The sequence below is a fragment of the Pimephales promelas genome, chromosome 19 (assembly GCF_988280905.1).
Source record: "Pimephales promelas chromosome 19, fPimPro1.hap1.1, whole genome shotgun sequence".
NCBI classification, from domain to species: domain Eukaryota; kingdom Metazoa; phylum Chordata; class Actinopteri; order Cypriniformes; family Leuciscidae; genus Pimephales; species Pimephales promelas.
Window position 1 is genome coordinate 8,733,386 of NC_142787.1, and position 25,004 is coordinate 8,758,389.

The following is a 25,004-nucleotide window of genomic DNA, read 5'->3' on the forward strand; positions in this document are numbered from 1 at the left end:
GTGGTTCCAATAGCCTAACCATTAGCACAATTCTTTACACACCCCGGACCTCACAAATTTTCAGACCCTGGTTACGGCCTTGTATATATATATATATTTATATATTCCATGTGTTCTGACTTAGATGAAGCTTGGAAATCTTTATTCTTCTTATTCAAGTGCGTCATGTTCGATTACACGTCATTGCTATTTTTTTTTATTCGTAATGCAGAACATGTGATTTCAACACTTTATTAGAAGAAATTATAGAATAATTAAGTGTGGCTTCAGAAGACAGGTGCAGGATGATCATTTCTGTAAAATAGTGCCACCTGCTGACCACATTCCTGTAGTTTTCTACATTCATTTTTTTTTATAAACAACAGCAAGTTGAGCAAAACAAAGCAAGACTATGACTGAATCGCACTGCATGTTTATTAGTCGTCTTCTCCAATATTAGAAACAGTGCATCATAATGAAAAAACAATATCAAATTTAAACCATGAAAAGAAGACAACGAACAGAAGCTGAAAGAAACACAATCCCTTATTTGCAGTGGTATAAACTTCGCAATAGATATATTCATATTTACATATTAATTTATAATTACATGGGAGAAGAAATTAAATGTACAATGCTACAAAAAGTATTTACAAATCAATAAATACACATACGCACGCACACAAACAAACCAAATGAAAGGCGAAAGTACAAAGGACAATTCATATTGTACAAAAATTACAAAAAAGAACATACAAAACCAGAGTGTGTGAGTCTTTCTTTTGTGTTTTTTCTTAAATAGAAAGAAATGGCACCAGATATGTGTGTTTTTCCGATGGGATCTGAGAGATCTTGGCAAGCGTTTGGTTTTCCTGAACAGGCAGTGCTGATCTCACTGGACTTTAAAGGCGCAGAGATCTTTGGCCCTTTTGGTTTTGTCATCATGAAACACAAGACAAGAACACACATACCAAGACATTAAAACATATAACAAGCACATGCACGCACACACACACACACACACACACTCGTAGTCACGTATAAAGGATTCTAGGAATATGGCAGGCCTGCGTATCCCAGCTGTGTGTATCCAGTCGAGAACCATCACTGAACTACAGGTAAAACAAGACATACTCTCAGTACAATTCATGTTAGTGTATCTTCATGTGTGCAGATTCACATTTCATGTTGTTTCTCTCCTTCTCAGTGCAGTTCATCACGACCGCAAGCCAACGTCTCTAAGCGAAACACCGCTGTCCTCCCCGCTGTCGGATATTAGTTTCGGGACAAGCCACGCATCACACGGCAGAAGTGCAGACACCAAGACAGGATATCTCGAAGAGATACAGCGGTCGATCGTCGCTGAGATGGAGACGGTCAATATAAAAGACTTAATTCTGTTCATCTTGTTCATTGATAAAGAGACACCTTTTCCTTTTTCTCTTTTTTTTACCAACAAAACCACGCCCGGCTCTGAATGAGTAAATGAACATGAGAAATCAAAGCATGAGACACTTCATCGGCCTGAGCGTAACAAGGGAAAACATTCTGACGATGCGTGCGTGTCATGTGATCAGCAGGATGACCACAGCATCATGTGATGGAGAACAGTGGCATTCTGGGACCGTAGTCCACGACTCGCTGCTTTAATGCTCCGGGCCGGGTCAGCTGACAGCCGTGACATCACAGACTAATGTTGGGAGATTCAGAAATGACTGTAAACACAGATTAGCATGAGGTTGTCCTGGTTCCTGTCGCTCCTCGGTTTTGCCGAGCGCACCGCCAGCCACTCAGGGTTCAGACACCGGTTGAAACTCAGAAGATTCCCTTGGCGATCTTCAGCCCCTTCTGCTTCATGCGGGGAAGAGTAGAGCTGGCCACGTGCTTGCTTCGGCTTCCTCGCGGGAAACCTCTCTTCTTTAGGACAAAGTCATAGTTGGCTGTCGAGTTCATGGCATAAAAAACATTGGCGTTGTCGGGAATCTTCAGCTCTGAAACAGAAGTACAGAATAATCAAAGCAGGTTCTGTTTATCAGCTGTTTAATACTGTATTCATAGTTTAAAGGGGTCATGAACTGGCTTTTTAAATTTTATTATATTGTTGTCTGAGGTGAACTTATGACGTTCGGTTTTTGCATTCAAAAACACCCAAATGAATATAAGTAATAGGCTATTTTGTATCCAAGTTTTTAGCCTACCTGAAAAACGCTGGATTTTTATGGGCGTCTCGCACTGAAGACTTGGAAGTAAACGGCCACTGCTGTGAGTGGATAACAGTTTTGCATATTATAATGAGTCCTGTCGATGCACTTGGGGGATATTGTTTTGAAACGTCCAATGTTGTAAAATGGCAACCAGAATGATTCGACCCAAAGTTCGTGTGTTTCACAATTCCGGTCAGATCCAATACAGATGGCACAGCACCGTTCTTTACTCTTAATCGGTCTGCAAATCCAGTCTTGTTTACAGGACAATCGTCAGTGAAATGAAGCAAACAGACGACGATGTTTTACCCTCATCAGCTGGAACGTCATTAAAAATAAAGATCCATGCAGTCCTATTGGAATACAGAGGAAGCTTATGCAGCGACTGTCGTCTTTCACAACCAGGCACTGCACAATATTCTGTATTGCTCGGTAGATCGATCCGGTTTGTCATCACGAGGTAGGCATATGTTATTTAGCTATGCGTGATTGCGTGTAATGCGAGAATAGGTGAGCGGGGCTAAACCGGCCGTGTTATAGTAGGAGTTGATCTTCTCCTGCAGGGGTGGTGTTTTATCCTCTTTGACGTCATGAGGCGCTTTTCCACTGCATAGTACGGTACGGTTCGGTTCGGTACGTCTCACTTGTGGTGCTTTTCCACTGCATGGTACGGTACAGTACGGTTCGCTTCAGGTCGCTTTAAATGGTACCTGGTCTGTTGAGGTTCCAAGCGTTACCGTACCGGTACTAAAATGTGACGTGAAACACTGCAGATCACTGATTGGTCAGACAGAATCGTCACTACCAGCGTCACTACTAGCGTCATTGGATTTGCGACACGAGACACTTTTTTAGCAGTATTTTTGTTTTGCTGCCATCAGCCTCATTTTAAACACATTTTTCCGTCTAGCAGTTAAAAAACGACCACATACCGAGAATCAGGAACACCATCCCCTCGATAGTCTCCATTGTTCCTGTGTTGTGGGTTTGAAAATGTGGCGCTTTTTAGATGATGTCATGGCAGTAGAGGCGCGCGCAAATAACGATCAGTCCCACACACTTTGAAGGGGTACTACTGCGGTGGAAACGAAAAGCGATCCGAACTGTTCCGCGCCTAGTCGAAGCGTACTGAGCCGAACCATACCGTACTATGAAGTGGAAAAGCGCCAATAGTTCCCCACTTTTAAAAACGAGTCGTTTGCTGAGCCTGGTGTGTCAATAAAAGCTTTTATTGGACTAATAAGGACGTTTTCAGTTCTGAAACTTACAGGATATTTTTATAATATGATGACCTCTTAGATGTCAAAAGCTCAAGGAAAATTTCATCACCCTTTTAATGATGACAACACACTCCCTCACTCACTTACTCACTCACTCACACACCCACGCATACACAACCACACACTGTATTTACAGGTGTGTTCTGATGACTGACCCTTCTCCTCACTGATTTTCTGCACCAGCTCGTAATCCTCGGCTCGCTCACGGTCCAGGTTGTGTTTGACCATGGCTTTCCTCACTACAGCAGGAGTCTTATCCTGACTGGTGACCTGATCAAACACACACACAGACAATCATACACTGAGCGCCCATGGGACACAAGTTCACTTTCAGCAAGGATAAATTGACTGCTGGGTCAATCAACTAATAAATAAAACAACACAAAGATCTGAGCAGTGTGTGTGTATAGTACGCATGTCCTGTATCCCATGGTATCCCATCACTGTAATTCATATAGTTTAAGTTTTGTTTACTTTTTTATGATTAACAGTTTTGGTACTGTGTTGATCAATGGTTCTCAAATTGGGTTATTTAAAGCATTATTTATCGTATAAAGGTATTTGTAAAGGTAAAAAATGCACTGGAAAAATATCGTCCCTAAATGGAAAAGGTGTGAGTGCACAAAGGGGGTGCGGCACTCATTATCTCCCAGTCTCACCAGTGTACTACTCATTATCCCCTAGTCTCACCAGTATGCTCCTCATTATCCCCTAGTCTCACCAGTATGCTCCTCATTAACCCCAGTCTCACCAGTATGCTCCTCATTATCCCCCAGCCTCACCAGCGTGCTCCTCATTATCCTCCATTCTCACCAGTATGCTCCTAATTATCCTCGTATCATCAGTTTGCTCCTCATTACTCCCCAGTCTCACCAGTGTGCTCCTCATTATCCCCCAGTCTCACCAGTATGCTCCTCATTATTCCCCAGTCTCACTAGTTTGTGCTCCCAGTCTCATCAGTATGCTCCTCATTATCCTCCAGTCTTAGCAGTATGCTCCTCATTATTCCCCAGTCTCACCAGTATGCTCCTCATTGTTTCCCAGTCTCACCAGTATGCTCCTCATTATCCTCCAGTCTCACCAGTATGCTCCTCATTATTTCCCAGTCTCACCAGTATGCTCCTCATTATCCTCTAGTCTCACCAGTATGCTCCTCATTATCCCCCAGTCTCACCAGTGTGCTCCTCATTATTTCCCCAGTCTCACCAGTATGCTCCTCATTATCCTCCAGTCTCACCAGTGTGCTCCCCCAGTGTCACCAGTATGCTGCTTATTATCCCCCAGTCTCACCAGTATGCTCCTACAGTCTCACCAGTATGTTCCCCCAGTATGCTCCCCCAGTCTCACCAGTGTGCTCCTCATTATCCCCATCTCACTAGTATGCTCCTCATTATCCTCGACTCACCAGTGTGCTCCTTATTACTCCCCAGTCTCACCAGTGTGTTCCTCATTATCCCCCAGTCTCACCAGTATGCTCTTCATTATCCCTCAGTCTCACCAGTGTGCTCCTCATTATCCCCCTCCCACTAGTATGCTCCTCATTATCCCCCAGTCTCAATAGTATGCTCTTCATTATCCCCCAGTCTCACCAGTGTGCTCCTCATTATCCCCGTCTCACCAGTATGCTCCTCATTATCCTCGACTCACCAGTGTGCTCCTCATTACTCCCCAGTCTCACCAGTGTGCTCCTCATTATCCCTAATTATTCCCCAGTCTCATCAGTATGCTCCTCATTATCCTCCAGTCTCACCAGTATGCTCCTCATTATTCCCAAGTCTCACCAGTACGCTCCTCATTATTTCCCAGTCTCACCAGTATGCTCCTCATTATCCTCCAGTCTCACCAGTATGCTCCACATTATCCTCCAGTCTCACCAGTATGCTCCACATTATCCTCCAGTATGCTCCTCATTATCCTCCAGTCTCACCGGTATGCTCCTCATTATTCCCCAGTCTCACCTCTCACCAGTATGCTCCACCCAGTTTCACCAGTATACTCCCCCCAGTCTCACTAGTATGCTCCTTATTATTCCCCAGTCCCACCAGTATGCTCCTCATTATCCTGTAGTCTCACCGGTATGCTCCTCATTATTCCCCAGTCTCACCTCTCACCAGTATGCTCCACCCAGTTTCACCAGTATACTCCCCCCAGTCTCACTAGTATGCTCCTTATTATTCCCCAGTCCCACCAGTATGCTCCTCATTATCCTGTAGTCTCACCAGTATGCTCCTCATTATCCTGTAGTCTCACCGGTATGCTCCTCATTATTCCCCAGTCTCACCTCTCACCAGTATGCTCCACCCAGTTTCACCAGTATACTCCCCCCAGTCCCACCAGTATGCTCCTTATTATTCCCCAGTCTCACCAGTATGCTCCCCCCAGTCTCACCAGTATGCTCCCCCAGTCTCACCAGTATGCTCTTGTACAGGTTTCCGTTGTCCACGTCCATGCTGACCCTGATGATGCAGCAGTCATCCACCTGCTGGTTGTAGAGCGGCAGAGAGAGAGACGAGTAGCTGGACACGCCCGACACAGAGCGCTTGTGTGAGCGGGCGAGCGAGACCGACACCGAAGACGAGGAGGCACTGCTGGAGCCAGAACCAGAACCAGAACCCAGACCCGATGCGTCCAGAGACGACAGAGAAGAGGACTCCCAGAACTGCGGGAGGGAGAGAGGGAGGGAGGGAAGGGGGGAAGGGGAAGCTTCTGATTTAATTAGTGACAGAGTAATTATTCCAGACCAGATAAAATCCAGTCTCAGTGAGTGACCACATCAAGACACATCACACACACACACACACACACTCCAGAAGTCCCGACCACCTGTGACTAAAACAGTTGCACAACGATCATTTAAAGGTCCCCTGACGTGGTTATTTTATTATTTTATAATGTTTCCTGGGTTGCCCTTATAATGTTAGTATGTTTTTCAGATCAAAAATAGTCATAATTTAGTAATAAAAGGCAATTTTCCAAGCCTGATTTTAGCCTCTGATTTGAACACTCCGTCTGCTGTGGGATTAAGTGTAGCCAGCCACTGCTGTGATTGGCTGACATGCCTGCATATGGAATAGCTATGTATTACATGCGAATTACATTTTCTCGAATACTTTTACTACAGCTATTATAGTTTTTTACTATTACAGCTATCGAGATTAACGAATCGTGAGAAGTTTTTAAAGTATTTAGATCTATTCCCATCAAATAAAATGTTGCTGTGATGAGCATTGAGCAAGCAGAGGACAGTCTGTTGATTGCGAGAATGAAGATCTTACCATTGCAACACAGTTTCTGCACTCTCTCTAATGCTTTCACCAATGGATGATGATGTACATACAGTAAGAGCTTCGTTGTGCAGTGTGCGTCATTGATTTCATAACGAGTTGTCCAGATAAACTTGTGCTGTGTGGAAAGATTAATTAATTAATAATTAATTATTAATACTTTGCTCAGAATTTAAATAAGATTATTTTCATCCTACTAAAAGAAACAAAGTTAAATTGATATTTTAGTCACTGGCTTGACTTACTAATGCAAAAATAGTATTGAACGTTTTTGAGAGAAAGATTAACCCAGACAGCAAACTGACATTGAATCAATGTGGAAATGACGTCTCTCATGACATTGAAACAACGTTGATTTTGCTCATCGAATTAATGTTGAACCAACGTCAGACGCGGCATTCTTCAAAGCTAAATGAAAATCGAAAATTGGTTTGCTTTCATAACGTTGAAACAACGCGTTGATTTCAAGTTGATTTTCCGTTAGTTTTGAAAGAATGACGCGTCTGACGTTGGTTCAATGTTAATTCGATGAGCAAAACTATGTCAGATCAACGTTGTTTCAACGTCATATTTCCACGTTGATTCAATGTCAGTTTGCTATCTGGGAACTTACCTGTCTGAACTTGAACAATTATGCTACACATCAGAAATTGTTTCTTGGTAGCTCGATTGATTTTAAGTCGTTCATCGAGTTGAGGAAACGGTCATTGGTGAAATGTTTGGACCATACAAAACTTTGTTGTGTCGAAGTTGTGTCGGCGCATTTCCAGAGAAAGTAAAATTAACCCATTGTTTCTTCAGAGGCTCGGATGAAGGAACTAAAAAATACTTTTGTGTTCAATTTGTACATCCAAAAACTGATCAACTGCCATGCTTCGCTCGTTTGCAAGCCATGATATCTATCGAGGAAAAACTCAAATCTCAAAGCTATTTCTCTAGGAAAAACTCAAATCGCGCTCGCGCATTCATACTTCCTAGCTCATTTTCCATTGGGCGAGCCAAATTCTCTGGGCGGGCAAAGCAGAGAAAGGGGCAGGCAAAACGAGAACCTTTCCTCGTTACGACGTTATAACGAGGAGATTCAAGATCAGCTGCAGAGAAGAGAAAAATAGCCAAAGCTCAGTTTACACCAATCGAAAATTCTAGACACAAGGGGACCAAATATAGGCTAATAATATTAATGTTAAAAAACCTCAGAAAGTGAAAATCTCATGTCAGGGGACCTACAAGATCCTGCCAGACCTGGTAGCGGAGGATCTCGTCAGATTTCATCTGTTCAGTTAACGCACACACCAGTGTCACACTGAACACACTGCTCATGAACACTGCACACTGCACTGCCTCTGATCAGATGATTAGGAGCCAAACACTTTCAACAAATCACAAGCAAGTTGTTGGTTTAAATAACACGTTCCAGTGCTGGGATTGCATGGAAACAACTAGGTCATGCCTTTACGCGTATATCGATGATCACTTTGATAATTTGGGATCTTAAAAGGGTAATCTGGCTTTGTCATTTCTTTAGTCGGGACCCTGATGCACTGAAGAACAATCCTAGCAACTAGAGTGAACTGCAACCAGTTAACCACCACACACACACACAAACACACACACACACACACACACACACAATACACAACGCTGACACAATGAACGACAGTGATGATTAGCTCGGTCAGAATGGATGAGAGAATGACTGGACGGGCGAGAGACGGAGAGAGAGACGAGAGTGATTGAGATGAAAGAGTGAGAGAGTGGGATGGATGGATGGATGGATAGATAGAGAGTGAGATAGAAAGAGAGAGAGTACCGTGGGTATCAGGTCTCCTGTAGGGCCGCACTTCCCTACGGTAGAATTGGAATGTTTAGCGAAGGGCGTTGAGGTCTACAGGAAGAAGTAAAGCTACAGTCACTGACAGTGAGAGAGCACACAACACACTGTGTCTAAGTGCTGTTTTTAATATGCTTTACTCAAACCACTCAGGGAACTAAAGACAGTCTCAAAAACACTCTTTGAAATCGCTGGTGTGTAGGTGGAGCTCATTTGCATAGCAGGCAAAAGTGTAACACATACATTCTGGGAGCGTTGTAATGGTCAGAAATCCGGCGGGCGCATGATGACGAAAATAGTCCCGGCGGCGCAGTGGATCACAGCGGATCGTGACCCATACGGGTCGGCTCCCCATGGTTCGACACGCATGTAATTTGAGTAATTTAACTGCTACATTTAACCATCATAGAGTGAAAGTTTATCATTTGGCAATTTACACATCCAAACTATTTTTAACGCGGAAGAAAAGGCGAAATCGGGACTCACACATTTGTGAGTCTTAAAGTGGCGGCAGACTAATGTTCCTGCTGTTGTGTGTCATTAATGTTAATAAAACAATAAAACACAGCTTTAACAAATATGAAACCATATTTAATTCCTACAGTAAACAAATAGTGTTATTTTACATTTAGGCTTTATTAATTATTAGTTTCTGTTCCTGAATATTGTTAGACTTCTTAGAATACTGTTAATTTGTGTATTTGTTCTTATTTTATTACTGACTGTTCACTTGTTTTAAAAAGAACCTATCATGGATTTTTGAAAATGACTGTTCATGTAGTGTGGAATATAGCTCTAAGGGAATGAAAACATCCTGCAAAGATTTATATCTGAAAGTGCACCGTATATAAAGTTACTGTTTTTCAAAAGTGAGAGTCAACTCTATGAAATGAATTGTTTTTGAAACGAGTTATTAGCTGTTACATCGTGACGTAGATAGGTCATTGGCCGCTCCCAACAACTGCGCGCGCAGACTTGAAGTGACGTCTAGAACACATTCAAATACTTCAGCTGAATCGCATCATGTCGAGAAGACGCTGTGTTCTACATTGCAAAGACAGTTCAGCCACTTGTTTCCATTGTCCAGGTATGAGCATGTGAAGAATCAGTGGTCAGAATTCATATTTGCAATGAGTAATATTTGCAATCCAGTGTACAGTATATGGATCAGGTTCGTCCTCCTCCGAATCACAATCTGTAAGTAATATTAATAATGTTATGTTTTCTGTTGCATGCACAATATAGTTATATTGTGTTGTGTGTGTTGTGTACACTCCGCGCAGCTTCTAAGCGGGGTAAAGTTAGTTTTGTTTTTGATATTCACCAGACATTCATTGAAAAATGGCAATTACCTCCTAAATGACTTAGCCAAATATGACTTCGCTCTATATAATAAGCACTGCCCCTCAAAAGCCGCCACAATGTGAGTTTCGCCGGGAAAGCTTGCTCTTGACGGAAACGCGAGTAATGCTAAAGTTCACACTACAGGATTTTAAGCCCGATTTATGCCCGATTTGCAAATCGTTGAGCGCGCCGACAGGTAGGGTGTTATCGCTTGCAAATCGCGGGGGATTAGCGGACGACGAACGCTTGCCAATCTGTTATTATGAAAGAGCCAACAACGCAGCGAAAATGCTCGCAGAAAAATATCTAGCCTGCTAGATATCCAGAGCCGTCGCGCGACTCAAACTCAGTGATGTCATGAGTACAGCCAATCATAGCAACGCATGGGTTGAGGACACCAGGTAAATCTTAGTTTTTATTTTTTTTTTTTGCATTTTTTTCTCAGAGCAGATCGTCGCGCAAACAGTGTGCAGCACTAGTTTCTGTCTGACGTCCATATTCACGTGTTGTGTTCTCTTCTTCGCTGGGTATTGGCGCCAGTGACGCAAAAAGTGGGTATGCGCTATATGCGGCGCATAGGGGCGCAGCACAATGGGGGGCGCCAAAGCGATGGTAAAAAAAAAAAGAAATTAAAAACTAAAAATATATATATATAGACTATATTGTATTTCTATATGTAGCTGCTGTTGTGCGTTTCTAAATCATTTCTGCATTCCTTCAATGTTATATAAAAATTTAGAGGACTAACAGCCAGGTGTAGCCTAGGCGCCCTCATGGAGAAGGGGGGCGGGTAATATCGCGAGCGGGCGGGGGCGCCGTGAGCGCTGAGCGAGCAGGTACGAGTAGTGAGTTGTCGTCGAAAAAGATGGATAAAACAAAATGCTGTGGGCCGTGTGGGGCTAAAAAAAGAAAAAGAAAGAGAGAAAAGGAGATGGCATGTCAATTGATGCAACAGCAGCTAATAACTGCATGCATTGCTGAAAGCCAACAGGTAGGATTTAAAATGTGACATCCAGGCATGTAGGCTATCTATATCTCGGTGGCCATCGGGACTACCGGGAGATTCCCGTTGGGCCGACGTGCTTTTTCAGCCGATACATCTCATCCTTTTTTTATTTATTTGTCTTAACGGCCCACAAAACTCTTACATCGACGGCCCATTTGTTTGTTGTTTGTTTTTTGCTTAATTTTTTGCTGTGCAGGCTAATGCATTGGTCAAAAAAAGTCAGCTTTAGTTTTTTTTTCTGACACACTGGCCCATGAAACATGTCATTATGCGTTTATATCTTTCAATTATATAAATTAGTTCAAAACTAATTATGAAAGTTTCCTTTATTTTTCAGTGCATTTGTTTTAGGCCTACAATAGCCTTTATGGCTATTACTATCATGGGATTAATATTATAACTATTATTATGTAGCAGTGTAATGTAGACAGACACTAACTAAAAGAGGTTCAAATTTTTCTTTGTTTAATTTGCACCCTGAATATGGGTTGGAGCTTTTAATTTTGAACTCTCAAAGTGCACCAGACTGCTGAATTTAACATTACAGAACACAAAATTTTCTTACAGGGGACCATGCCCCTGAACCCCCCTAGAGAAACAGAGGTCCACCTACCACAGTTTTACCTAAAATCCTGTGAGAAACACTGGTATTGCTGTTCCAATGGAGCTTATAGTTTTCTTATGGGGGTTCATCAAGGTGGAGTAGCTATAGTTTAATTGTATTAATAAACGACAATTTTGCACTTATTTTATCTGTTAGCTCTCATTTGTTCCTACTCATTTATTATTACACGGCATACTTAGATTACATTTATTCATTTTTTTTTTCATTTTTTTTGTTGGCTAAAATTGTTGCTGCATACCACTCTGAAACTGGGTAGTTGCACCCCGATTGGCGCAATATTTATTTATTTATTTATTTATTGCGTGTTTTTTCTTAACAAAACGTGGTTTGTAGACAAGATATAATCGTTGGGTGACAGAGTTGTTGTCAACTCGTTATTTATTTGATTATTTTCAGGATTTAGACCGTAACATAGTACTGAAACAGCTCTCATTGAGTCGCAAATGATTTGCTCTTATCATCCGATCGTGGTTGTATCTCTATGTAGTGCGTTGTCAACTCGTGTAGTGAGTTACCTCCTGTTGTGGATCAATCACGTTGTGTTTTGTGGTGTGAACAAACAGCTAAACAACTTGAACACTCCTGATTTCACTGAGAGCAAGTCATGTAGTGTGAACCGCACAGTTCAGTCTGACGTTTTAAAATCATGTAGTGTGAAAAAGGCTTAAGGGACCATGTGGAAAGTGCACTTTTTCTGACACGTTTGTTCTAACTCTATATACAATTTTCAACACTTGACAAGCTATAATCCTGGTTATGGGCGTTCTGTTGCCGACAGTCTCTGCCTACGGTTTACCAATAACAACTGACTGGGTCATTTGACCAATCGCCGGAGATTCACGTCACTCAAAGGAGGTGTTTGGGAAAAAGTCCTTGAGCAAATCAGTTAAAAATAAATGCATATTATAAGACAAATAATGTGTTTGTTATCCTTGCATGCACGTTAAACTGTTTTTGGGAACTCCTAAAACAAAAATAGGAACATTTCAAATGCTATGATAGGGGCTCTTTAAATGATCCGAAAATTTGTCATTCGTCATTCAAAAACCATGAATTTTGTGATCCGTTGCACACCTCTAACGATGTAAAAACTAAATAACTGAGCATCACCAGATCACACACACACTCCTCAGATCAGTTCGTTAATCAGATCACAACTCTAGCACACACACTCCTCAGATCTCCTCAGCTCTAGCAAACACACACACACACACACACACACATGCACACACCTCAGATCTCACCTCTAGCACACATAAACACACACTCCTCAGATCTCCTCACCTCTATCACACACTTACACACACTTCTCAGTTCTCCTCACCTCTAGCACACACACACACCTCAGATCTACTCACCTCTATCGCGCACACACACTCCTCAGATCTCTTCACCTCTAGCACACACACACGCACACACACACACACACACACACACACACACACACACACACACACACACACACACACATTCAGATCTCCTCACCTCTAGCACACACACACACTACTCAGATCTCCTCACAGGGCCGGAGTGGGCACTCATTTTCAGCCCTGGAGTTTCATGCCTTAGACCGGCCCACTTTAGTTCCTGATGGGGTGTCAAAATTAATCGTTTCTACGGTGCATCGCGATGCAGACGAGGACGATTCGGTATCGGTTCAGGAATAGCCCATAACCGGTTATAATGTACTGACGCTTTTCTGACGTCAGCACCGTGTGTTGCGTGCTCGCGGCAATACAATGGCAGAGGGTGGCGAAACGACAGAGCGTGCATTAAAAAATGTTCCAAGGGGGTGTGCAATATGACGATTTTTAATCGTGGACGATTAAAATGTCTCCACGATCTGCTTTTGAAGAAATATCGTAGTATCGTGTTACAGTGCATTCTATCAGTTCAGTTCTGGCGCCTCCGTCTCATCTGTACAACGCGACGTAGCCTAGACATCACACGTTAATGAATAGGTACGGGACACTGCAATTCACAAAAGTTCATTACTTGCATAAGCCTTGCCAGTTAAACATTTAATCCACGCGCTGATGCGCTGTTCTAACGTGCGCTTTCCTGACCGCATATAGACGAATCCGGCGAAACTACCGGAAGTAAGCGGGCGCCATTACTGAGCTGTTGCTGGGTAGCGTTGCGCCATTGCCTTCTATTGTTTTAGTTGCAACTTGCGTCCACTGGAATAAACAGCTCGATATTTACGACTGACACTAACGTTACAACGTTAGCCCTTGTATAATGTCGAGTGGGTGAACAGTTTCCGTTATAAATTGTTTCAATGGTGGCAGTAAAATTTCAATTTTGAAGAGAAAACATTGTGAATACCCCGGGTCGACTGCCCCTGTCTGGTGCCGTACGGTAAACACAGATTTCCTGGGCGAGTACAAGACGCGGACATTCGCGTATAATAACAATTATTTAATGACATAAGTAAAAAATATAATAAATGTGTGATATAGTGATCAGCAAAATCTCCTCTCTTGTTATTTTTTCTATTCAATTAACATGCTATGGTCATTAAATGGCTTTCCTGAGCTGAATGTAACGTTATGTGACATAATTGTTCTCCTGCTGTTATATTGACCTCTTTCCATGGTTTAAAAACAGTAGTTGGTCGATATTGTGTATACTTTCTAGCTGTAACGTTACCTTACCCATGCCCGTTGCAATGTAAAAATGAGATAAATAATGGACACAAATGAAAAACATGAAATTGTTTATTTGATTTCATTTATTTATTTATTGTTGCCAAATGGACAGATCTTTTTTTAGTTTCCTCGGTAGCAAACGTTAGCCTAGCTTGCTTGCCAAGCTATTTTCATAAATAATCTGTAAGATCGTTTGTACCTTCATCTGTGACTGGAGGCCAATGTCTAACATCATCAACCCAACAAGTCTGCCTGGCTGTAGCTATCATCAAGGGTGCGTTATCACCTTATCTCCGAGGTTTGTTTACATACCGGTGCATATGTCTATGCCGGTGTAACAGCTCAGTAATGGCGTCGCCACAAGATGGCAGCCTACACAAGAACGCTCGTCGGATTCGTCTATACCCACGACAATCACAGGCACTAGAAGCCTGTCAAACAGCGCCAGAATACTGGACTAAGTTATCTTTCGAGTCTTATTATGCTAATACTGTTAAATACACACACCGTTTACATAAACAGGCTACGTCTAAAGTGAAAGCAAACATTTGAGAGAATATCTGGTGTAATATGCGTCTATATTAAAAGCGTCGCGTGCTGGTCTATAAACGACAGGAGTAAATAGTACTGCCGCTTGTCCTTAAAGGGATAGTTCACAAAAACAAAACAAAAAATCTGTCATTAATTACTCACTCTAATATTGTTCCATACCTGTATTCATTTCTTTCTTGTGCTGAACACAAAAGACATTTTTTTTTAATGTGGGTAACCAAACAGTTGCTGGTCCCCATTAACTTCCAGGAGAGAACCTATAAAAAACAGGGGGACCAGCAACTGTTCGGTTACCCACATTATTCAAAATAACTTTTATTTTAAACAGAAGAAAGAAACTTATTCGGGTTTAAAACTGTCACGGATCCATCTGCGTCAGCACCAGATACCTGCACTCCGCCTACTCGTTCCGGTTCCCCTGACTACTAATCATCATCACCTGTCGTCACCACCTGCCATCACTTATCCGGACTATCATCCACTCCATATATACTCACCTCATTCAGTCACTCACTGTCTGGTCTCGTCTCTACCACGATTACAGACTCGCTATCGCTACCTTACGTTCCTGAAACTACTTACCTGCATTGTATCTCCAACCCGTCAATCTCCCGTCTGTTCCTGTCCTTGGTCCCCGTCTGCTGCCAGTCCCCTTCAGTCTCCAAGCTCCGCTGTTCCGGTCAGCTCTCCATTCTCCCGCTCCTGTTCAGATAAGGAAAACATCATCAGACTGTTCATAACCCTCATCAACTTCAACTAGCACGCTACTTACCATCCTGTGACTGTCTTTCAATAAACCTTGTTCATACTCACCCGTCTGTGCCATTCTGTTCTGTGACAGAAGACCAGACCAACCTAAAACATGCTTCAACCTACGCCCGCAACCACCACGGACACGAGTTCCCCATCGACAGCATCTCTTCCCCGGACTAGTGCATCTGTGCTCGCTACTTCCACCGTAGCCTTTTCCTCTGCCGCTGCCTCTGTATGTCCCATGGCCCAACCAGCGCCCTTCTCTGGCGAGGAGGAGGAGTGCAGCGGCTTCCTTCTGCAGTGCGAGCTCTACATGAAAATGATTCCATCCTCGTTCCCCACTGAAGAATCGAAGGTCGCTTTCTTTATCTCCCTTCTCCGGGGTCGGGCTCTTCAATGGGCTCATGCCCTATGGAAAGATCGTGGGCCCGTCACCAGAACCTTCGCCTCATTCTCCAATCACTTCCTGGAAGTGTTCTCACAATCTCTGCACTCGATCTCCGTGCAGGATCAGCTGTTTCGTTTGAAGCAAGGGAGATCGTCAGTGGCTGCATATGCTCTGCAGTTCCGGACCCTCGCCGCTTCGCTGGGATGGAATGAGTCTGCACTCATCACTGCATACCGCCACGGTCTGAATCCCGACATTCGTCTTCAGTTAGCCATCTACGATGACACAGTGGGTATCGAGAGCATTATACAGCGATCCATCCGCATCGACCAACGCCGCACTGCTTGCCAGCTAGATAGCCCTGCACCTCCGCCTCCTCGCCCATCTGCCGCTTACAGTCCTCCAGCACCAGAGCCGATGGAGATCGGGTCTGCTCGCCTACCGATCTCCGAGCGCAATCGCCGTATAACCAACGGACTTTGTCTATATTGCGGAGCTGCTGGACATATGTTATCCACCTGTCCCATTCGTCCACCTCGACCCGCAGTGAGTACTGTTCAGTTACCCCTATCCATATCGAATATGAAATATACATCTGCTACTATCACTTATATGAATCGTTCCCTTCCAGTTCAAGCGCTAATTGACTCCGGATCCGCCGGTAACTTCATCTCACTCACCACTCTCCATCGGCTCCAAACGAAGCAACGTACCATTCCTCACACCCTTCACGTTCAATCCATCGTCGGAAAACCTCTTGGCCGTGGCCGGATTGGACACCGCAGCCCGGATCTAGGGCTAGAGATCGGCTGGCTTCACAAGGAGGCAATTTCCTTTCTGGTGCTGGAGGGCTCGACGGCCGAGATCATCCTGGGACGCCCGTGGTTGGAACTCCATTCACCACATATTCAATGGTCAACCGGTGAGGTCCTACAGTGGGGTGAAGAATGCCATAATCATTGTCTGCCTGCCATTTCCAAGTCCATTATCCGTCCAGTCACTCCGGTTCAGAAAATCTCTCTCTCCGCCACCTCCGTGGAAGATTCCTCTGCTGTGTCCCTCACGGACATTCCTCCACCTTACCGGGCGTTCCAGGAGATCTTTGATAAACAGCTGGACACCCAGGCAGCCAAGGAACTCTCTCGCTCGTCCAACAGCGTTACTGGTGGCCGGGTATGGCCCAGGATATCTCCCGATACGTCAGGGGATGCTCAGTCTGTGCCATGGCCAAGGTTCCCCGTCATCTTCCTGAAGGCAAGCTCACTCCCCTACCAATTCCCACTCGACCCTGGTCCCATCTGGGGGTCGACTTTGTCACCGACCTTCCCCGTTCCCACAATCACACCTGCATTCTTGTGGTAGTCGACCGATTCTCCAAGGCCTGCAAACTCATTCCTCTCCCCGGCCTTCCTACTGCCTTTGAGACCGCTGAAGCACTATTCCAATACGTTTTCAGAAACTTTGGAATTCCCGAGGATGTCGTATCTGACAGAGGTCCACAATTTATCTCCCGTGTGTGGAAGGCCTTCTTCAATCTCCTGGGCGTTTCCGTCAGTCTTACGTCAGGATACCACCCCCAGTCCAACGGCCAGACTGAGCGGAAGATCCAGGAAATCGGGAGATACTTACGGTCATACTGCCACGACCATCAGGACTGCTGGAGCCGCTACCTGCCGTGGGCCGAGTATGCACAAAACTCTCTCCGTCAATCCACCACAGGGCTCACACCCTTCCAGTGCATACTCGGGTACCAACCTCCACTGTTTCCCTGGTCCGGTGAACCATCAGATGTTCCGGCAGTCCACCACTGGTTCCAGACGAGCGAGAGGGTCTGGGACTCAGCCCACACTCACCTCCAGCGGGCTGTCCGCAGACACAAGACCCAGGCGGATGTTCGACGTGCCTCAACTCCCCAATACCATCCGGGTCAACTGGTCTGGCTCTCCACCCGGGACATCCGTCTCCGACAGCCCTGTCGTAAGCTGAGTCCCAGATACATCGGTCCGTTCGCCATACAGAGGCAGATCAACCCCGTCACCTATCGACTCACTCTTCCCGCTCACTACCGCATCGCACCTACATTCCATGTCTCCCTCCTCAAGCCCTATACTAATCCTCTCACTCCTTCCTCCCCAGGGTCTGGTGCTGCGGACGTGCCCCCTCCTCCTGTGGATCCGGAGGATGATAACATCTACCAAGTGCGAGAAATCCTCGACTCCCGGCGACGGGGCGGTCTTCTGGAATACCTCGTCGACTGGGAAGGTTTTGGGGTGGAAGAGAGATGTTGGGTTCAGCGGGAGGATATTCTTGATCCCACCCTACTCCAGGACTTCCATTCGGCCCATCCAGGTCGTCCTGCACCCAGGGGCCGTGGCCGTCCCCGTCGTCGGTCCCGCCCGCCAGCTGGAGCTGGCCGTGGGGGGGGGGGTACTGTCACGGATCCATCTGCGTCAGCACCAGATACCTGCACTCCGCCTACTCGTTCCGGTTCCCCTGACTACTAATCATCATCACCTGTCGTCACCACCTGCCATCACTTATCCGGACTATCATCCACTCCATATATACTCACCTCATTCAGTCACTCACTGTCTGGTCTCGTCTCTACCACGATTACAGACTCGCTATCGCTACCTTACGTTCCTGAAACTACTTACCTGCATTGTATCTCCAACCCGTCAATCTCCCGTCTGTTCCTGTCCTTGGTCCCCGTCTGCTGCCAGTCCCCTTCAGTCTCCAAGCTCCGCTGTTCCGGTCAGCTCTCCATTCTCCCGCTCCTGTTCAGATAAGGAAAACATCATCAGACTGTTCATAACCCTCATCAACTTCAACTAGCACGCTACTTACCATCCTGTGACTGTCTTTCAATAAACCTTGTTCATACTCACCCGTCTGTGCCATTCTGTTCTGTGACAAAAACATCTTGAGAGAGTAAATTAAGACCATTTTTGAGGGAACTATCCCTTTAGTGTTAATAAAAAATAAAAAACACACAAGGAGAAAATCACTCACTGACTGAGAACTTTAATAGTAGCTTTAATAAGAATCAATTTTTTCAGTGAAGTCTATGTAGTGTTTTAATTTTTGTTAATTTAATTACTTTCTTCAATGCTACTGCTAAATACACCTACTGCATCTGAAAAAATAAAGCACTATTTATTTAATTTGAATATTAATTTGTGTAATGTTTATCTTGTCTTATTTTTTTAATATAAAAAAAAGAAAATAATGACAAAGATTTTTATCTTCGCCACTGGCCTAAATGTGTGGCTTTCTTTTTTCTTTTGTTACCTAAGGCTTTGTTTTTAACATAGGGACATTAGTTTGGCTGTAATGAACAGCCACTTGCAAAATATTAAAACCAAATTGAAAAAGAATCGTGATAAAAAATCGTGATCGTGATTTTCCAAAAAAAATCGTGATATGATATTTTTTCCATATCGCCCACCCTGAATTGACAAAATTGTATACATGTGAAGCAAAATTGAAAATTAAGGATGCAGTGCATCGTCAATGCATCGTGATGCATCGAGATAATCGAATTGAATCGAATCGAATCGAAGACTTGATAATCGTAATCGAACCGAACCGTGAGACCAGTGTAGGTTCACACCTCTAGTTCCTGACTGACTATATTACAGTTTTTTTCGATTGCTAAACTACAGTGGAGCACAACTGGAGCTACATGTGCAAAACTCTAACTACAGTCTGCTCAGCAGCAGTTCATGTGGACCAAACTCTAGATCGTTTTTCATTGCTTGAACACAGTTTTCAAAACTCTACACACTTATCCCATGACTTTAACCACAACCTTTAACCTCTACCTTTTTTTCTCATTGCTGTAATTCTGTAAATTACTACAGACTATTGAAGCAAACTGCTAATTTTCAATTGTTATGTTTTACAGTTTTTTTCGATTGCTAAACCACAGTGGAGCACAACTGGAGCTACATGTGCAAAACTCTAACTCCAGTCTGCACAGCAGCAGTTCATGTTGACCAAACTCTAGATCGTTTTTCATTGCTTGAACACAGTTTTCAAAACTCTACACACTTATCCCATGACTTTAACCACAACCTGCACAACACTGTGGATTTACAGCACTTTGTTCAAATGCTAACACACTGCTGTCAAAACTGTAAACCACTCATTCAAAACAGAATAAATTTCAGCCTTGTGCATTTCACACACTGCTGATGTTCAAACTATTTCAGCTGAAAGGCTGAAAACTTGTGGCCTAATGCTTGAGAGACCCAGATAGCAAACTGACATTGAATCAACGTGGAAACATGACATCGAAACAACGTTGATCTGACATTGTTTTGCTCATTGAATTACAGTAACGTTGAACCAACGTCAGACGTGTCATTCTTTCAAAACTAACGGAAAATCAACTTGAAATCAACATTGTTTCAACGTTACGAAAGCAAACCAATTTTCGATTTTCATTTAGCTTTGAAGAATGCCGCGTCTGACGTTGGTTCAACGTTACTGTAATTCAATGAGCAAAATCAACGTTGTTTCGATGTCATGAGAGACGTCGTTTCCACGTTGATTCAATGTCAGTTTGCTGTCTGGGGAGGGAGGGTTACAGTATCACAGTATGTACTTTTAGTTTCTACCTTTTTTTCTCATTACTGTAATTCTGTAAATTACTACAGACTATTGAAGCAAACTGCTAATTTTTAATTGTTATGTTCTAAAAATGTAAATATATCAAATGAAAGAATGTCACTGTTTTCTTTGAAGAAAATATTACTTTGTATCAAGTGTGACATTTTTGAAACCGTAAAGATGAAAAGTTTGGATTTTCTGCATTGGTGTTTGATTCTACTGTTTTTCCTCTCAGTGTGTTCTGAGTGACAGTGTGTGTTATCTCAGTGAGGGTTGTGCATAGTGTTGTGCACACTGAGCCTGTTTTGAGCTGTGTGTTAAGAGTTGTGCTCAGGTGACTGTTGGTAATGCAGACTGTGGTTAGAGTTTTGCACATTTAGCTCCAGTTGTGCTCATTGTCGTTTAGCAATCGAAAAAAACTGTAAAAATGTAAATATATCAAATGAAAGATTGTCACTCTTTTCTTTGAAGAAAATATTACTTTGTATGAAGTCTGAAATTGTTGAAACTGTAAAGATGAAAAGTTTGGATTTTCTGCATTGGTGTTTGATGCTAGTGTTTTTCCTCTCAGTGTGTTCTGAGTGACAGTGTGTGTTATCTCAGTGAGGGTTGTGCATAGTGTTGTGCACACTGAGCCTGTTTTGAGCCGTGTGTTAAGAGTTGTGCTCAGGTGACTGTTGGTAATGCAGACTGTAGTTAGAGTTTTGCACATTTAGCTCCAGTCGTGCTCACTGTCGTTTAGCAATCGAAAAAAAAACTGTAAAATAATGTAATTAAAACTTTAGTATATAAGCAATAGTGCACTGTTCTGTACAGCCTTGTAATTCATTGTATTTTTCAAAAATATAATTTTCTATTCAGCGCAATAGCCGTACACAGAGTTTTATAATTACAGAGATCCCAAAAGTGATCTTGTTAGGGGGTTCGGGGGCACATTATTTGTCCACTGTCAAAGAACATATGTATATCTGTGTTAAATAGGAATCCATTGTAATAAAGTTTTTCTCATTCTGGGCACAGTATGAAATAGGCTATTGCTCTTCCTGCTCTCCTCTCTTATCTCCATCTCCTTCTCTCGTTCTTCTTCTCTCAGTCTCTTTATCTTTACCTGTAAATCTCCCCTTCCCGAAGCTGAGCTTTGATTGATAGTCTTTGCAAACTGATTATTTATGTCAGTCGTTTAAAACTTCTACCGTAAAACAGCTGTTTAGTTTAGCCACTTGCATCTTATTATCTTGTGAAGTGCCGCGTTGGGATTCGTGGCTCGCACTTCTGTGAAAATAAATCCTGCTTTGATCGGTCATTTCAAACAATTTGCCATTGCCGACGAGCGATGTTTGAGTGTTGATGATGAGGTTGGTTATTGTTGCGATATGTTGGGTACGCCCCTGACTCGTATAAAAGCGCTACTATTGTCCATGTTTCGTATCTCTTATTTTTTGTTCGCACATCTCAAGCAACTTTTCTTTTTTTGGGGGGGAGGGGGGGGGGGTTGCAACAGTGGGGCTGCACTGTAACTGGAGCCTATAGGGAAAGAAAGCATTCAACCCAGTGCCGTGACAACACCAGCCCTCCTGGCCAATAACACACTCCTCAGATCTCCTCACCTCTATCGCACACACACACACACACATGCACACTCAGATCTCGTCACCTCTAGCGCACACACACACACTCACTCCTCAGATCTCCTCACCTCTAACACGTACACACACACACACTCAGATATCCTCACCTCTAGCACACACACACACACACACACAAACACACATATCTCCTCACCTTCTTCTCCAGAGCGTCGGGAGACTCCGAGATGAAGCTGATGTTGAGCTCCTCCACATCAGAACTGCTGGATCCGGCAGATGTCACGCTGAGGGAGTCTCCGCCGTCACACACAGAGCCGCTCACACACACAGGGAAGCGCAGCTGGTCGAAGGACTTCGAGTGTGAGCTGCCAGAGCTGCTGCCGCCGGCCTCGCCCGACCCTGCCGGCTGACGGCTGCAGAGAGAGAGGACACATGGCTTCAGTACGCAAGGAAGAACTCCATAAGTCTCATTTCTGAGTGAGCTTGTTGCAATGCATTCTGGGAATGATACATGTAATGCTACCTTATATTATGACCTAACACTGCAGTGCAGAGAGAGAGCAGGAACTGAACATGTGAATGCGCAAGCGGCTTTTGATTAAAGCATACATGAATACATCAATGTAAATGTCTTCACAAAAGAGCCTCATTAACACTTACACACACACACACACACACACACACACACACACACACACACACACACACACACACACACAGGTAACAGAGCAGTGATGTGTGTGTGCCACTCAGCACTCACTCACACACACACACAAACAGGTAAAACTTACTCGCTCCATCTCTTCATGATTCCCGAGCTCTTCTTGGCTCTCAGTGTGTTTGAGGCGGATTCCGAGAGCGGCTCTATCTCACACGACTGACTGTAACTGCAGGAGACAGAACAGACATCAAGACTGTGTGTGTGTGTGTGTGAGTGTGTAAGTGAGTGAGTGTGTGTGTCTGTGTATGAGTGAGTGTGTGAGTCTGTGTGTGTGTGTGTGTGTGTGTGTGTGTGTGTGTCTGCCCCCTTTAAAAAATATTCACAAATTAATATGGGAAAAAAATGTAGATTTTACTGGTTTTCTAAGGCCAAAAACATGGATATTTATGATATTTTTCCCGCAGTGCTGTAGGCTATAGGTGAGCTATTATAACCGCGTCTGAAAAAATAACAAGCTAAAAACATAATCTCCGGATGCACTTTTAGAGAGAACTGCACCTTTCATACGGATTAGCCTACATAATCAGAAGGTATTAGCTTACGGTTCTTTTTAAAGTGGACATTAAAAGCTGTTGGACATTAAGGCTATTGGTTCAGTTCTCGCGCTCCAGTTCACGAAGATCATAAAGCGCGCCTGATTGTTTTATGTTAGGCTATTTTACAAAAGCACAACGTTTTCTTGTTATTGTGACATTACGCAAATAAAAGTAGTTGCGAATAATGTATTATTATTTTCTGTATAACCAGAAATGATAGAGTATTTTAAGTTGATTCCACTGTTGATGGGAAAATGAAAGTGTTCACGGCGCGCCCGCGCCTGTCTGCCATCCAGTGCTCCGCACACACTCTTGGATATTGGACAAAATTGAGTGTTTGTTTGTGATAATCTTAGCGCTATTATTATTGTCCAACCTGTACTATGAATGAGATGTGATGAATTGCTTTGTTCCTTTTTTGGATAAAAGCGTCTTCTACTTATGTAGCCTAATAAATGTTATAATAGGCTAATGATGATAATTATTATTATTATTTGCGGACACGGACCTAAAACACATTCAGGGCCCTATTTTAACGATCTGAAACGCAAGTGTCAAAGCGCAAAGCGTAAGTAACTTTGTGGCCCATCCTGGCGCTGTTGCTATTTTTGAGCGCATTTTCATTTCGCAATTTCAATTTGCGCAAATTGAAGGGTAATGGAAACACAGCTTGTGTGTGTGTGTGAGTGAGTGAGTGAGAGTGTGGAGTTAGTGAGGAAGTGTGTGAGTGTGTGTGTGTGTGTGTGTTATTCACCTCTCTGCTTCTGAGAGTTTCTCTACACTGGAGAGCCATGTCCCGAATCCTGCTACTCGCTGGAAGTTATAATTGTTACACGCGAGCTGTAACAGCTTAATCTGAGCAATGACCTCGAACTCCTGCGGAGAGAGACAGAGCGATCAGCACACACACACACAAACACACACTCTGTGTCTCACTCACACATACACACACACACAGACACACACACACACACACACACACACAGAGAGAGAGACACTAGAGATGCGCAGTTGGCAGTTGAACCAATCAAATGAAAAAAAACCTACATCAAAAATATAAATCGGAAAAGTACATCCGTATCCTTTCTAGAACAGGCAAGAGCTTTCTAGTCTCGCATCAACCTAGACCTGATGGTGTGCGTTAACGACAATGGCTTAACTCCGTTCAGTGCCGCTGCAGCACTATAGGCTAACGCCTCCGCTCAGTGCTGCTCAGGGGCGTAGCAATCATTTCAAAAGTGAGGGCGACAGAATGTCAAGCATTATACCTTTTTTTTTTACAATTGCATACTGCATTTATATTGAATGGTAACACTTTACAATAAGGTTTCATTAGTTATCTATCTATCTATCTATCTATCTATCTATCTATCTATCTATCTATCTATCTATCTATCTATCTATCTATCTGTCTGTCTGTCTGTCTGTTTTACTTAACCAAAACTGTCTTTCATATTGAAAACATTTAAACTTCATGATTTTATGAACTTTCTTTTTTTTGAGTGTCATCCTCTTTCTGACCTGACAACCCTATGCTCCCTGTTTCTTGATCAATCTTGACAACACAGAAGAAGAAAAAAAAACATTAAATTAGTGCAATAATATTATTGAGCCCTATAAATTAAGACCTAAATCAGAACATTAATGCAT

General features: G+C 43.4%; 1 protein-coding gene across 3 annotated transcripts in view; it reads right to left on the minus strand.

The window, feature by feature from the left end:
- Window positions 1-396: 396 nt before the first annotated feature.
- Window positions 397-25,004, minus strand: part of ralgdsb (ral guanine nucleotide dissociation stimulator b) — an 84,851-nt gene continuing 60,243 nt past the window's right edge. For 2 of the 3 annotated variants that reach the window (XM_039650218.2, XM_039650216.2), the window contains exons 11-17: window positions 24,109-24,230; window positions 22,889-22,984; window positions 22,294-22,510; window positions 8,558-8,632; window positions 5,874-6,122; window positions 3,619-3,733; window positions 397-1,970 (exon numbers count right to left, since the gene is read on the minus strand). In XM_039650218.2, the coding sequence (XP_039506152.1) occupies window positions 1,795-1,970; window positions 3,619-3,733; window positions 5,874-6,122; window positions 8,558-8,632; window positions 22,294-22,510; window positions 22,889-22,984; window positions 24,109-24,230 (1,050 nt within the window). In that variant the 3' untranslated portion in view covers window positions 397-1,794. The remainder of the gene's footprint in view (window positions 1,971-3,618; window positions 3,734-5,873; window positions 6,123-8,557; window positions 8,633-22,293; window positions 22,511-22,888; window positions 22,985-24,108; window positions 24,231-25,004) is intronic. The other variant, XM_039650217.2, reaches the window with a different exon arrangement.